At 56.6% G+C, this 16102-nt stretch overlaps 1 protein-coding gene across 9 annotated transcripts in view; it reads right to left on the reverse strand.

Annotated features, from left to right (window-relative positions):
- EXD3 (exonuclease 3'-5' domain containing 3) overlaps positions 1 to 16102 on the reverse strand; it is a 95471-nt gene that overhangs the window by 69884 nt on the left and 9485 nt on the right. For 5 of the 9 annotated variants that reach the window (XM_070594735.1, XM_070594728.1, XM_070594725.1 and 2 more), the window contains exon 2: positions 3678 to 3819. In XM_070594735.1, coding sequence (XP_070450836.1) covers positions 3678 to 3771 — 94 coding nt within the window. In that variant the 5' untranslated portion in view covers positions 3772 to 3819. Of the gene's footprint in view, positions 1 to 3677; positions 3820 to 8004; positions 8058 to 11837; positions 11962 to 16102 lie in introns of those variants that run through there. The other 4 variants (XM_070594730.1, XM_070594729.1, XM_070594726.1 and 1 more) reach the window with 2 other exon arrangements.

The following is a 16102-nucleotide window of genomic DNA, read 5'->3' on the forward strand; positions in this document are numbered from 1 at the left end:
GGGACATCTGAACGGTCTTCTGGAAATACAGTAAAGCTGGACCCACACCTCACGTCTCACAGCAAAATAAATTCCACCTGGATCCAACACTAAACGAGATCACAAGGCACACACTCCAAGCTTGATGTTCTCGTGGATTTTCATTCAGGACACACAAATGGAGCTGAGTGTCACCACCATTCTTCTCAGATGAAGAAACACAGAGAGGTTCAGTAACTTGCCCATGGTCACACAGCAAGGAAAGCGAGCCCTCTCTCCTAGCAGGGGGCTGTGTTGCCTGTTTTCATGGCCTCCCTCTTGTCACAGCCCAAGGCTGGTTCCGCAGCCTCAGGGGCCAGGGGCAGCCCTCCCCTTAGCAGCTGACACCAGGTGGAGCCAGCCATGCAGTGGCCGGCACACAGGGTGGGCCGTTGGGAGGGCCTTGCTCCAGGAAGCAGCTGGAGGTTCCAGGTTCAGCACAAGCCTGCAGGGACTGGAGGGGAGGAATGGGCTTCCTGCAGTGTTGCTCCTGCCCTCCCTCCGCTGAGAAGCGATTTCACTCTGTCTACCAGACTTCCCGGTTCCTCACCAAGGCCCGTCCAGCGCCCCCAAAACCCGAACCAGCCGGACTTCAGCGACAAGGCCCAGCCATGTCTGCCCACGCGAGGGCCACGTTTTCAGGCAGGAAGCGATCTTTGGGCCCTGCTGACGTTCTCAGCTGGAGAAGGTTTTCTTGGCCTCGGGAGAGGGGAGGATGGGAGGAAACGGCCACCTGCCCCTGGTGTCCCCGCCCCCAGCAGCAGGACAGGCCAGAGGAGGCCAAGCGGACACTCTTCGGACTACCCAGAGGCGGACCCTCTGACGCCGGCACTCAGCCTTCCCTCGAGACGGTCCAAGGCAAAGCGAGGCCCTGAGGCTTCGAGGGTGTCAGAATTCCAGGTCCACAGACAGGAAGGTCCTGCTCACTGGCAAAACCAGCCGAGGGTCCAGAAGCATCCTGGGGGTGCCACCCCAGACCCTGGTGCCGAGATGCCCACCAAGAAGGCCTGGCCGGAGGTCTCTCCCAGAGGCCTTCCTAAGGCCAGCCTTGTCAACAGAGCTGGACTCCCCAAGCAGGCGGGGGACCGGGCTGCACAAGGCAGGCCAGGGGCCATGTCTGATCCGGGCGGAGCACGTTTATTCCTGGGGGGGTTGTCTGATTCGGGGGGGGCTGTGGCTATTCAGGGCGGCGTGTTTATTCCATGGAGAGTGTGTCTGATCTGGGGGGCTGTGTCTGATCCAGGAGTCACAGCAGGATGGGTGTCAAGGGCCTGAGGAACCGCGGGTGGAGGACAGTGGGAGAAGGTGCTGGCTGAAGGCCTCAGGAATCCTGAGGAAACGAGCCCACCCTGCACGCGGAGGGGAAGGCAGTGCCCGGTCCCCGCCCCGGATGGTCCCCACTCCGACAGGCTGTGTGCACCTGAGGGTGGCGCCACAGGAGAGGGCCAACGCCGCAGCCCTTCCAGGATCCTGGTGGGTGGCACAGAGGCTGGGAGGGGCCCAGCTGGGCCGTCGGGGTCCTGGCTCCCCACCACCTGCAGGACGGGGCAGCGCTCTGCTCACTCACTGCTCTCCCGCCTGCCCGAGTTCCCAGCAGGGGACCCCGGCCCTGCACAGGGGCAGCCCCCCGAAGATGCCACTCGCCCACTGGAGGCGGAGTCCTGGCCTGGGAGGAGCCCGACCCCTCTAGCCTCAGTCTCCTCTTCTGCCCCAGGGATATGGTCCTGCAGTGCCGAGGCTGGATCTCACATGGCGCTGCAGCTGCATCGCCCGCAACGCTCCCTGAACACGGCAGGCGCACAGGGTGTAGCCCTGGAGCCTGCAGAGAGTCTCAGCTCCCACAGGAGCAGGTGTGTCAGGGGGAAACCGAGGCAGAGAGCCTCAGCTGGGAAGGGCAGGCTGGAGGCCCCACCAGGGGGCTGTGGTGCCTTCTGGGTGGGTCCGGACCCCCAAGGACAACTCCAGGAGGGGGGGAGGGGTCACAGCAGAACAAGTGCCTGGGCAGCCTGAGCAGCAGCAGGGATGAGGGGGCGGCCTGTGACAGAGGAGACCACCCTGCGACAGACCCTTGGTCTGCACTCGTCTGGGGTGACTGTGGGCCTTCTGCAGGGCACGTCATTCCAGGCAGCGCAGAGTGAAAGGAGATGAAACTCTGCCCCAGGCCCCAGCAGAACTGCTCCAGTGGCCTGCCCCTTTGCCAGCTCCAGCAGGTGAAGGGTGAAGCATGGAAGAGCCCGGGGAGGAGGCCCCGCTCTGCCCACCATCAGGCCGAGCTTCAGGTGTGACATCCAGGTGTGACATCAGGGCTGGCCCCACCCCACACGCGGCCAGGGGAAAAGGGCAGACACAAGAGGGCCTGACACGCCAGCCAGGATGTAGCCCCAAGAGAGAGAGTGGTCCTGCCTGGGGGCCTGAAGATGCCCCATGTGCCCATGTCCCCCACGGGCACCACCTGCCACCCTCTAAGCCCCAGGTCCCTGCCCACCCCACCCCCCACCAGCCCTGGGCCCCGGACCCCCAGCCCCTGGGTCCCCGCTCCTGTCTCCGGTTGTCCTGATGGCCAGAGCAGATGCCCTAAACGTGATGACCCAGTTTGGAGGCCACTGTGGGGAACATCTGGGAACAGTGGCTGCCAGACAAAAGGGGCATGCTGGGACTCTTGTGACGAGTTCTTAGGATGGAAACAAGAAAACAGCATTTTGCTGATCACATCTACAGCCGCCAAAGTGAAATGCCTCCCCTGCTCAGGGGACTTCTATGACCAGACAGGCCCCTCATCTCCAGCCAGGACCCAGGGCCCACGCCCTGCACCACCCCTCCTCGGAGCCTGGGTGGAGGTGGGGTCCGAGTGGTCCCTGAGCTCCCACGCTCTCCGTGCCTGGCCCAGGGCTCCTGTTTCTCAGAGACGTCCCAGCTCCCTCCTCCTCGGCAAGACGGATAAAATGCCTTTGCATCCAGACCAGAGCTCTGGGGAGGACAGACTTAGCCTGGGGTGCAGCACCAGGATTCAGAGCAAAGCCCACCATTCCCAGCAGTCCACACGCACCCCTGCTCCCCACATTTGAGTGTCCGTCCAGCCACAGACAGTCCTCCATTTCTGCTGTCAAGCAAGGGGCCGGCAGGCAGCCACTGCAGGATGGCGAGGCCACGGTCCTGTACCCCAGGGCCGGCAGGACCCTTCCCAGGGCAAAGGGGAGCACCTGCCCTGACCCTCAGGACAGGAAGGCTGTGCTGGTGGCCACCTGGGCACCCGCGTCCACACCTGAGGCCGCCCCATGCGCCCCAGACCCACACACAGCCGCAGCGCCCAGACCCCTCCCACCTGGGGTCCCTGCCCAGTGTGCGCACATGTGCCCCAAGCGCAGGCGCCATATACATACATGCAGTCTGCACCCCCCCACATAGACCCTGCACACGTACCCTGAGCACACATCCTGCGTGTGCACCACAGACACACAGACCGTGTACTCACACCCTACATGTGCACATCCCCACACATGCACCTCACACATGCATCTGGCATATGCACCCCACACACGCACGTGCATTCCACACATGCACCCTGCACACAGCTCACACCCACCCCACAGGTAGCCCTGCCAAGCGCAACCCAGTCAGACTTGGGGATGTGAGGGGCACTCCTGTGGATCGGCACTCACCACCAGCAGGGTCACCAGCGGCGTCGCCAGCAGGGTCTCCAGCAGCGGGGTCTCCAGCAGTGGTGTCTCCAGCAGTGGGGTCTCCTGGGTCCATCCTCAGGGCAGGATGGGGAAGGCGGCAGGCAGCTCAAGGAGTGAGGAGCTAGTGCAGAAGACAGCAAGCTGCAGTGAGGCTGCGGGCTCCACACAGAGGGGAGATTGGATCCTGATGGGGGGGCCCATGCAGGCCCACCTCTGTGGTCTCAGAGGTGGGAGGCCCAGGTGGCCTCGGCTCCCCCTGCTGGACCTGGGGACGCTTAGTGCTGAACTCAGAGGTGGACCTGCCATGAGGACCCACGAGCTAACCCACATGGGCTCACCAGCTCTAACCATCCAGGCTGGCAACAAGCTGCGACCAAACCCAGGTGGCCGACAGGGTTCCCGTGAAGGCATGTTTTATGCAAGACACTTTCCTACATTTATGGAGACCATCCTGTTCTTCCTGCTTTAGTCTGTTCACATGAGGCCTTAAACACTTCCTTCTCACATGCAGTTTTCATTTGTAGCCCAGCAACACACACGTGGCCCAGCGTGTAAACCCCAGATCCCGCCACCGCGCCTCCTTCCCCCCAGCTCCCGCCTAGAGGAACCACTCGCAGGAGCTGGTTTGGCTACTCCTTTGGAGATTTACATCCCTACTTCTAACTAATACGCTGATAGGTTCTCTCTCGAGGCTCCCGTCTTACTAATCAAATTCAAGGTAAGAATTCACTCTGGTACCCCAGCGCCCCCACATCCCGCAACCTCCTAAAACAGCTCTGACTCAGTATCTACGAAGAGCCGAGCCCAGCCACATAAACATGCTCACAGCTGAGCCGCGTGTGGACCACAGCGACTTTCCTTTCTTGCACAGTTTGCTCCAGGCTTCTGCTCCAGCCACGCGGAGCGATGGTGCTGGGCTGGCCCTCCCACTGCAAACAACATCATCCAGACAACATATTTTAGGCCCCTGACTTCTGGACAACAGGCAACACACCACCTTGCCTCCTGACAGCGGGGCCGCGCCCAAGGTGGGCCCCAGGATGGCCGGCTGCTGCCCAGGGCAATCTCCCAGCCAAGACCACTGACCTGGGGCCCCGGGGGGACAGCGCCCCACCGAGAGGAGGTGGCGGCGCATCTTCAGGGCAGGGCGCCAGGAGGAGGGAATGTTCAGGGCACCAGAAGTGCATCTGAGCAATGCAGGGCCCCCAAAGCTCCCAGGAGCAGCTGCCCCAGGGCCGCGAGCGCAACAGAGACGCTAACAGTCAAGCAGTGCTGGACACAGTGGAGTCCAGCCCAGCCCAGAGCTCGGCACCTAGCTGAGACTCCAGAAAGACCACACCTTAGGACCAGCCAAGTGAGCCCCATTCTAGACTCGCCCCAAAATCTGAAACCAAAAGCCCCGATAACACCCACAGGGGACCCTTCGTAGGCTGAATACCACCAAGACAAGGGTTCACCTAACAAAATGTCACACCACGGCCGCCAGTTCAAGGTAATCAGCTAGAAATTAACTGCCTACGAGAACAAAAATCAACATTCTTCACAGGAAGACAACAGAACCCCAAATCTCTACAATGTATCAATACACAATATAAAAATCACAAGATCTACAAAGAAACTGGAAAATGTGACCCATAGTCAAAGGGAGAAAATGCAAAAAAACCCAGATAATAGAAAGCAACTCCAAGGTGGCACAGATGTTGGATTTAGCAAACGCAACTATTGTGTGTTCAAAGAATAAATGGAAAATGTTCAAAAACTTAAAGGAAAATATGGTCTTGATGAGTACAGAGAGGGAGAAACAAAAATTGCACGAAACTACATAAAAGAACTAAAAGGTAATTCTCTAATAAAAAGTATAATCACCGGAATGGAGTTCACTTACTGGGCTTGACAGCAGACAGGGAGTCGGTCAATCTGAAGACGGATCAATAGGAATGATCCCGTCTAAAGAACGGGAGGGTGGAAGGGCGACAGAAAGATTTTCACCACTTCGCAGCCGCTAGGTTTCCGTGTGGCCATCGTTGACGGGACGCTCCGACAGCCCCACAGAGCCTCTCTCAGCACACCCCACCACTGCTTAGAGACGCCCTTCTCCAGCCCTGCCTCCTGTCTCAGTCTGGACGCTGCTCTCCAGCCCCGGGGCCCCTTCCCCCTTCTCTCCTGGTACGTCCTGCATTTCCTGCTTCCAAGTCTGCACGTTCTCGGTTTCCTCCTGGTTCTAGAGGAGCACATTCTCCAGGAGCTTCCTGAGAAGAACCACGAGGGGAGGAACATTATCAAGTCTTTGGTTGTCTGGAAACGTCTTCACTGGGCACTAACCCTTGGCCGGCAGGCAGGCTGCGCGCGGGCTGCAGGTGAAAGGCCACCCCCAGACACGAGACGCTGACGGTCCTCCACGCCTTCCAGCTCCTGGGGTCGGTGCTGAGGGGTCTGGAGCCACATGACTCTGAATCACACGTAGGATGCTTTTCTTCTTCTCCTGGGGGGGTCTTCCCCAACGGCATGCGGGGTCTCAGGAGGGTGGAGGGTGCGGGGCGCACCGGGTGTGCACACGCCCTTCTGTTCTGGGACACGTCCTTGTACCTTTCCTTGATGACGTCCTGCCTCTGTTCTCCGTCCTCTCCTCCTGGAACTTCTCTGACTTCCACGGCAGGCTTCCTGGCGGAACCTCTAATTTTCTTATCTTTCCTCTTCTCTGCCTTTTAGGGAAATTTCCTGAACTGTATTTTGCAACCCTTTCATTGAATTATCCACTTCTACTGTCAAAATTTCAACAATATCCAAGAGTCTTTCTGCTCCTGCCCTCTGAGGGCCTCGAGGCTCGGTCCTGCCCTTGTTCTTCCACACGGCCGCCTTCTTTCCTGTTCGCGCAGTGCCCGTCTTTCCTCTCAGAAGTGTCTCAAGCGTCTGGGACGGCTGCTCACACTTGAGAGTGAGGCACCGCACAGCTGTCTGGGGAGCCGAGCGGGGCGCCCCTGGGAATGGTGGGCCTCACGGTGGGCAACAGGGCCTGGAAGGCCAGGGCCCGAAGGCCTCTCCTCTCGGCCAGTCTGTCAGGAAGAAACCGTCCTGTCCCCACCTGTGGGTGGGCATCGGCTGCCGCGGCTCGGATCCCCAGAGGGTCGGGGTCTGAGCCCTTCCTGGGAAGAGTCCTGGGCTGGGCTGCAGGCTTCAGGCCCGGGCGGGCAGACAGCCACACCGGCCTCTGCTCTCCTCTCCCATGGGTGTTTTCCTTCTTCCCTCCTCTTCGCCCTGAGCACTTTTCCTTTTTAATGCCTTCACTCTCACTCTAACGGGCCTCAGTGGGCCAGGGACAAGCAGCCAGCACGCGAGTACCAGCACCTCGGGGCAAACCTGGCGCACACAGCACACCCGGCTGCCCTTCCGCCTCTCCAAGACTGTTGCACCTGCGTCCATATGGGACGTCGGCCTGCTCGTTCTCTTCTCGGAAATCGCTCCCCACCTGCCCCAGAGGTGTGCAAGCTTCTCCCACCACCAGCTTGGATGGATGGACGCCCAGCCTGGGCTTCTCCCCAGGAAATGGAGAGCTGGGACTGTGGGACACGGTCTCCATGGGGCATTACAATCCTACCCTATGCAGAGATGGGCCCCTGGGGCCAAAGCACCACAGATGCGGCCCAACCACAGAACGTCTTCTCCCGGTCTGGGAGGGGTGGCTCCTCCTGACGCCTCTCCTTGGTGTGTAGACCAGCCTTCCCTCTGTGTCCTCATGTGATTGCCCCTCTGCCTGTCTGCGTCCTGATCTCCTCTCCTAGGACGTCAGTCGGGTGGGATCAGGGCCCCCCCAATGACCTCATCTTACCTTAATTACCTCTGTAAAGACCCCCATCTCCAAACGCAGTCACATTCTAGGGTCCTGGGGGCTAGGACCACAACAAGTGAATTTTGAGGGGGACACAATTCGACCATAACAGCGGGGCTGGATACCCGTGTGCCCTTCCCCAGAGAGTGGCAGAGGGTCCCCATGCTGGCTCTGAGGGGAAGGGTCAGAGTGCCTGAGGGGGCCCGGGGGCCAGCGGCACCACACCCCATTCTCTCTGACCCTCAGCAGAGCCCGGGGGCTGCCATCCACTTCACAGATGAGAACAGCTTCAGGCAGGCCTGAACCCGGGCCTTACCCCAGTTCTCTCCACTATTCCACTGTTCATTATTATTTGCTTTTTAATTGCCTTTTACTGTTTATAAAGGCAATTAAGCATACAGAGGATTACTTAGAAAACTAAACAAATCTGCAAATTTTGAAAAATTAATGCAAAAGAAAATTGTTAAAAGCCACACTTACCTCACCTTCACCTTCTTGTCATCCCTCTGCTGTCTGGGTGTCTGTCTGTGTCTCTGCAGAGACACGCGCTCAGGGTTAGTGCTCCGTTTGGGCCCCGGTGCCAGGTGGAGGGACGCGCCCTTCTGCCACAACGAGGTGGGACTGGCGCCTTCCTGCAGGTTCCTCCACACGTGTCCCAGAGCCACCACAGCCACGGGAGCCTGCACCCCACGCTTGGGCACCCCATCCCAGTCGACGCCAGCCCGCTGGGCCCTGCATGCCGGCCGTGCTCTTGGCTCCCATGCCCCAGGGCCCCTCACAACTCCTGCCTGGGAAGCAGCATAAAGGAGGCCTTATTTCACATGGAGACAGGAGGCCACAACCAGGGAGTCCTCAGTGCAGCCAGTGGACGTCAGTTACAGACCCAACAGGGAGAATCGTCAATCACCACCCCAGCAGGAGGAGTTCTCCCTGCCCAGCAGCCCAGCCAGTGAGAAGCCGTCACCACCCCGCACCCTCGCTCTCCTCCAGCAGACAATAGACTTTCCTTCCAACAACCCCTCCCAGCTTTCTCCTTTTTCTCTACAAAGTAATGCTCCTCTCCTGCGTTTGCTGCACTTGCCTGTGGTTTAGCTACAGCTTGCTTGTCCCTCGAGTTGTGGTTCCTCTGCCCTTCCCAAATAAACCCATCTGGCTGGGAAAAGAACTGGCTGTTTTATTTGGTCTACGTGTTCCACAATTATGAGGGAGCCGGCTACATGTCCCCCCCAGGTGCTCCCTGTGCCCTTCATCACGGTGGCAGGTGGGGCCCAAGAGGGGGTAATAAGGGGGGCTGGCAGTCCCCAGGCTCCACCTCCCTGAGCAGCCTCACTGCCCAGTGTGCTACGAATCCTTCTGAGAGAATGACCCCTCGCCAGGGCCGCCCCTGCCTCGCCCACCCCTCACAGGCCCTGTGGACGGTGGCTACCCTCCACGTTACCGACAAGACTCGTGCCCGGAGCACAGTGGAGGCAGGCTGGGATGCGGCCAGTCAGCACTGGCCTCGGAGCCCGAGAAGCCGTCACCCCCACAGGGGAGGCCTTGAGGCCTGGAGCGCCATCCCTCCCAGCCCTCACACCGGCCCGCCCCCGTCCCACGGGACAGCCGCACCCGCCGTGAGCACAAACTGCACACGTTACAGACTGCATACAATGCCTCACACTGATTTTTACGTGGGTTACGTGTGGGAATGATAATATTTTGGGTATACTGGGGTTAAATAAAATTTATTATTAAAATTAATTTCCCATTTCTTTTTATATTTTTAGTGCGTCTACTAGAAAATTTAAAATTGCACGTGTGGTTCACATATTTCTGCTGGACACCCTGGTTTTGAAAGAGAAAAGCAGCCGACCGACAGAACAGTGGCCCAGAGGCACCCGGCTGCCTCCCCCACGCAGCTGCCCGGGCCCCACAAAGCTCTGCTTGCCCACGGGGGGCCTGCCGGACGCACGGAGCAGGACAAGCACACAGCCTGGACCACGTGGCCCCCGACCCTCACAGCCGCACCCGGGAAATTCACTCTGCTGTCCCCAAACTCCAAATGCAGGTGGGGACACGGTCACCACCCCAGATCCCCAGGGACATGGGGGTGCACAGCCCGGACCCCTGCAAACAGGGGGCGCTCAGGCCTCTTCAGTTAAACAACACACTCACTTGAGAGCTTCTTCAATTGGTTTTCAAACAATTAAATGTTTGTGAAACATCTTGGTGAGTTCAGAGCTGTACTGACATCATCCACACACCCTAAAACTCACCCTTCTCAAGTGAGCTCCATGTTTCAGTACATTCAGGTGTGTGCAACCACCACCACTGATTCCAGAACATCTCATCACCCAGAAGGACTCACCCTGTGCCCATAGTAGTCACTCTGGCAACCACGAATCCACTTTCTGTCTCTGTGGATTTGCTCGTTCTGGACATTTCATACAAATGGAACCACATGAAGAGTGAGGATTCTGTCTGGCTTCTCTCATTCGGCTGATGTTTTCAAGGTTCGCCATTGGCAGCGTGTGTCGGCACTTATTCCTGTTCACGGCTGAGTAACGTTCCATGGTGTGATGGACCATGTCTATTTGTTAATGGACATTGGGGTTGTTTCCAGCTTTTTTTTTTCTTTGAGGAAGATTAGCTCTGAGCTAACATCTGCTGCCAATCCTCCTCCTTTTGCTGAGGAAGACTGGCCTTGAACTAACATCCGTGCCCATCTTCCTCTACTTTATATGTGGGACGCCTGCCACAGCATGATTGCCAAGCGGTGCCATGTCTACACCTGGGATCCGAACCGGCGAACCCTGGGCCGCCGAAGTGGAACATGCGAACTTAACTGCTGCGCCACCGGGCGGCCCTCTGTCACCAGCTTTGGCTGCTGTGAACGTTCAGGCACAGGTCTCCGTGTGGACACAGGCTGTCACTTCTCTCGGTGGACCCCTAGGAGCAGACCTGCTGGGCCACGCGTGACTCTGTGTTTAACCTTCTGTGGACCCACCAGACCGTCCACGGCTGCGGCTGCAGTTTACGCTCCCGCCACGGTGCAGGAGCGTCGCGGGTGCCCCACATCCTCACAGACACCTGTTGGGGTCTGTCTTTTTCACTTTATCCATCTTAGCGGGAGTGATTTTTCACTTACTGATTTAAGGGCCGTTCCTTTCTTTAAAAGTCAAGACCGCCAATTTTAAACACAAGAAAGTGACTTTTCAGCGACCCCGGGGGGCGTGGGGGCAAGAAGCGCGAGGGCTTCCGAGCAGCAGTGACAGGCTGGGTCTTCTGCATACGGGCTGTGAGCCATGTTGTCACGGTCACTCGGGTTGACTGCGTGGGCTTCAGCCCTGGATCTGGATTTTCCCTGCACCCACGCCGCTCTGCGAGCCCATCGCCCACAGCACAGGGAGGAACCGGCCCCCCCAGATGCGGCAGGGGCAGAGGGCCGAGGTCACCACCCCACTGTTCGTGTGGCTTCCCCACTCCCCGGCTGCTCTTACCGAGGGCCTCCTAACGGACAAAATGGGGTAGAAATCCAATGAACTATGAACGGCTATTTAAAAATGACATTTTACAAAAATATTTAACGTCATGGATAAAACCCTCCCAGTGTGGCATGAAGCCATATTTAACTGAAGCGGCCGTGCAGCAGTGGGCGGGGCCTCGTCAGAACCAAGTGGGACGTGTGACCGAGGGTCCGCCGGGCCTCCGACCCCCGAGCCGGCCCTGGGGGCGCAGACCACCAGCTGTCTGTCCATTCTTTTATTTTTTCTATTTTGTAAACATTATACAATGAACACACTCCACTTTGTATTCATGAAAAACACCCCCCAAACATTATTTTCAAAAGGTAAAATCAGCTACCATGGAATCAGCTTCAGAAAGGAGATGGTCGCGCCTGCTTGCTCCCCGGCCCGGCCACCAGACGGGATGTGCAGGAGGTGGCCACTCCGGCCGCTGGCACCAGGCGCTCCCCGCTGCAGAGCTCGGTCTCCTGGAGCCCGGCTCCAGCTCCGCCCTCGTGGTCAAGCCCGACGGCTGTACCCTCTCCTATCGGTTATCTTGTGCTGCTCAGCGGCCTGCCCCAAACTCAGCAGCTCAGAACCACCACTAGCATTTACTGTCCCCTGGTGTCGGGGCCAGGAATTGGGAGCAGCTGGGCCCAGTGGTCGTGGCTCAGGGTCTCTGGGGGTTGCAGCCAGGATGAGGCAGGGGCTGCGTCACCTCAAGCCTCACCTGGGGCTGGGGACCCACGTCCAGGACGGCACAGTTGCACGGGCCGCAAGGACTCACCAGCGCCAGTCTGGCGCCTGTGTGGCGGGAACTTTCCTGACCTGTTTTGTCTGATGCTTAGCGCCGGCTCCGGTTTTCTGCGTCTTCTCAGGTCTGTTTGGATAGATGGTCTTGCTCAGAAGTTATCCCATAATATCAGTGTGCACGCTGTAAATCTTCACATCTGTGCATCTCTCATTAATGTTGAGTATTTTTTTTTCATTTCTTTCTTGTTTCCCCTTAATTAGTCTTGTCAGAAGCTTATTTCATTGCTCTTTTCAAAGAACTAGCTTTTAGTTTTATTAATTTCACACTTTCTGACTTAATTATTTAGTTAAGCTTTCACTTTATTAACCCCCTCTTCTTCCTTTTGGTTTCTTCTGTGTTTCTGACTTTTTGGGGCACGGTTTCCTTCTCCACCACAAACACTTTTTGGTCAAATACAGGCTCCCTGGATTTGCCTTTTTCTCGTAAGAGTCCGTAGATGTCCCTCTTCCTTCCGACATCCAGAGCTGCTCCTGGCCTGGGCCTCCTTCCTTTGCAGATGACCCGCTGTTTCTCTGGAAGCTCCTCAGACCGGCCCTTTACGCTTGGAAGTCGGGAACCAGGCCTGGAAGCCCCGAGCGCAGTGCGTTCCGTGGACTGTCTTCTTCCTCGCAGACTGTTTCCGCATCACCAGACTCATCAGACGTAGCACTGCGCCGGCCGGTTGCTCTGTTCCCACCCCCACTCTGTCCTACTTCCCCCTGCGACAGCAGCACACAGCCGGGGGCAGGCCCGGCCCTCAGCGGTCACGGTGTGGTGGCCACACGGCGGCGGACGGGTTTCGTGTCCAACTCTACAGTCCTAGTACGGACACCCACTTGGAAGGCCTGTGGGTAGAAATCAGCTCAGAGAGCAGCAGCAGCACATTTTTAGTTTGAAGCTGCAGGGAGAGTAGAAGGGATGTGGGTTTACATCTTGAGAGTAAAGACAGATGAATGGCGCTGCCTCCAGGTCCAAATGACACTGGGACGCCTACCTCGCAGGAGGAGGAAGCCCCTGACCACCACGCAGTCCTGCTGGAGTGAATTAAAAATTTCCCTGTTGTATATTCTTTCAACTCTGAACCTCAAAAGAGATTAATCTTGAGCCACTTCTGTCTGTACCACTCCCCTGCCGTGCAGGCTGCCTTTGCTGGCCGGAGAAGAGCACGCCGCACCTGTCTCAGTGCCACCCTTCCCCATCCTTTCTGGTTTTCTTCTTTAAGATGATTTGCTGGGGTGGGGTGGGGGGGCCAGGTCCTCAGTTAATGTGTTAAAGGCCAGCAGCCTGAAAACAGGCTGAAGTGGTGGGTTTTGCAGACATGAGTCCTGAGCAGTGAGCTCGACAGTGGGTACCACCTCAACGAGCCCTCAGGGAGAGGCGGCTGACAGTGAGCGTCCTGACCTGGGAGGCACTCTATGAACTTGTCTTACAGACGCAGCCCAGGGTAGACCCAGGTCCCATGGAGCTCATCTTGGTCGCCAAGTGTCTAAACCATATCCAAGGCTATTTTTTTTTTTTTAAAGATTTTTTATTTTATTCCTTTTTCTCCCCAAAGCCCCCAGGTACATAGTTGTATATTCTTCGTTGTGGGTCCTTCTAGTTGTGGCATGTGGGACGCTGCCTCAGCGTGGCTCGATGAGCGGTGCCATGTCCGCGCCCAGGATTCAAACCAACAAAACACTGGGCTGCCTGCAGCGGAGCACGCGAACTTAACCACTCAGCCACGGGGCCAGCCCCCAAGGCTATTTTTATTTCCTGAGAGAAAAATCCTTCGCGGCACTTTATTTTTTCTTGGAAAGTGCTCATCGTTAAAAAAAAAAAACAAAACAAAAACTTCCTTGCATTGGGCTATAATCAATTCCCAAATACCCCACTCCTGACCATTTGATTGACATCTGTGCTCGAGAATTAACCACAGAGAATTATCGAGTTCCCTTGGAAGTAAGTTCCAGCACCAGGCTGACCTCTGGTCATCTTCTCACCTTAGGAAATAGTTCCCTTTCTGGACGCTTCCACTGATAGAGGCATTGTGTGAGCCAAACAGTCTTGGCGGGTCTGCCCACACAAAGCTGGACACGGAGGAGGCACAATTCAAGCCGGAGCCTGGGCAGTCTCCCTTCGACGCTGTGAGCAACCACAGGACGGCCCGCCTGGGGAGGGGGCCGTGCAGCTTCCTTATGAGGGTGCCCCTAGGACTCGGTGCATCACAGCCATTCCAGACACCTCAACATCTACCTGGGAATAGATTTTAGCTCAAACATAAGGAAGTTTTTAAAAAACATTTAAATCATTGAATGTTAGAGCTGGAAGAATCTTAGAAGTGATTTAATCACTCCAACTTTCAGGATATCTGTAAGATAGAAAAACCTGTAATTGAGACCTTCTTAAAATTTTATTTAAAAAACATTAAACATTTTATTTTGAGATAATTGTAGATATACATGTACTTGTAAGAAATTATTATAGAAACACCCCATATACCCTTTAGCCAGTTTTCAAGACCATACCACCTTGAAACAAATGAACAAAAGAATTACCATCTTGAAAACTACAGTCAAAATTGCAACCAAGGGGGCTGGCCCCGTGGCCAAGTGGTTAGGTTCCCGCCCTCCGCTGCAGGCGGCCCAGTGTTTCGTTGGTTCAAATCCTGGGCGCGGACATGGCACTGCTCATCAAACCACGCTGAGGCGGCATCCCACATGCCACAACTAGAGGGACCCACAATGAAGAATATACAACTATGTACCGGGGGGCTTTGGGGAGAAAAAGAAGAAGAAAAAAAAAAATTGGCAACAGTTGTTAGCTCAGGTGCCAATCTTTAAAAAAAAAAAAAAGTGAATTTTATGATATGTGAATTATATTAATTTCTAAAAAGTACTGGAGACTTTAAGTACCAACAACTCTTTTAAGGAGTTTTGCTGCAAAGGAGAGCAAAGAACAAGTGTGAGGTGTCAGGTCTTCGGTTTTGGGGGAGTTTTTGGTTTAAGATGGGAAGAATAACAGTACAACTGTAAGGTCGATGGGCTGACCCTATAGTGAGGGGAAATAATGCCAGGAGAGAGGAGCACCCTGAGGCACCTTGGGGATACCAGAGGGTTAGGGCACGGGGGGACCCCTCTCAGGAGCAGGGGTCCTCAGGGGGGAGGCAGGTCTGTGGGTGCAGACACTGGGGGGGTCCCCTTCCGGCTGCTTCCATTTTCTCCAGGAAGCAGAGGGTCAGGTCCCGGGCTGGGAGGCAAGACAGGCCAAGTGGGGCCGAGGAGAAAGGACGGGGAAGGAGCCCAGTCATGGGAGGAGCGAGTGAGCTGACCAGGCCCCTCCTGACCCACCTGAGGCTCGTGGTCAAGACAGAGACCAGTCAGTGTGACCAGGCCCCTCAGCCCGGACAAAGGGGCCTCGGGGGACTGGAGGCCCCGGTGGGTGAGGGGTTGTCTGGCGGAGACTGTGAGCTGCAAGGACAGGGTGGGGGTGAGGACTGCAGCTGTTGGCCACAGGGAGTCCACGGAGGGACGGTGGATGGGGGCAGCAGCTGAGGTAGCCGAACTCCCCAAGGCAGGACTGGGCAGAGCTGCAGGGGTGACAGTGACCCCGAGCAAACGTAGACGCTGCTGGGAAACCAGGGAGGATGGCAGAGGGGGAGGCGTGTTGTGAGACCTGAGCGTCCACACCGGGAATCTGGGACGGAGCGGAGGCGAGGGCGCCTGCCCGCCTCCAGCCAGCGGCTGGGGAGGCTGAGTCCCAGCTGGTGAGGAAGCAGGGTCCTTGTGGCGCAGGCACCTTCCAAGCCATTCACAGGACTCGTCTCAGGTTCTGGCAGGGGGTCCAGAGAGCTCTCCTCTAACATCCTATTTCAAATGGATCCATTTTTTTCCTGCTGGCCTTCTTCACTGCCCAACTTTCACACCCGTAGGTCGTAGCTGGGAAGAGAGGGTGTGGATGACCTTGGCTCTGCTCTCTAATGATGCTTCCTTATACTCGATGATCTTTCCTAATTCTTCCATGGCTGCCCTTTCAAGTCTCAGTCTTGTCTTGATTTCTCAGCTCCAGTCTCCATTTAAACTGATGACTGAACCAAAGTAAACAAAATCTTTAACAATTTCAGTACCTTCACTGTCTGTGTTAAAGTTGTGTACTTCTTCTGTGGTCATGATTTTTGTTAACGCTGGGGCAATACTGTGTGACAAATGGATAAGGAAACTTGATTCCAAAATGGAGTCGGGAAACCATGAAAGGAGGGCGCACAGGCATATGCCACTCGCCCCAATTTGCATAGCTGGCAGGAAGAAAGAAGACTCCCGCA

This window comes from Equus przewalskii, chromosome 26 (assembly GCF_037783145.1).
Source record: "Equus przewalskii isolate Varuska chromosome 26, EquPr2, whole genome shotgun sequence".
NCBI lineage: Eukaryota > Metazoa > Chordata > Mammalia > Perissodactyla > Equidae > Equus > Equus przewalskii.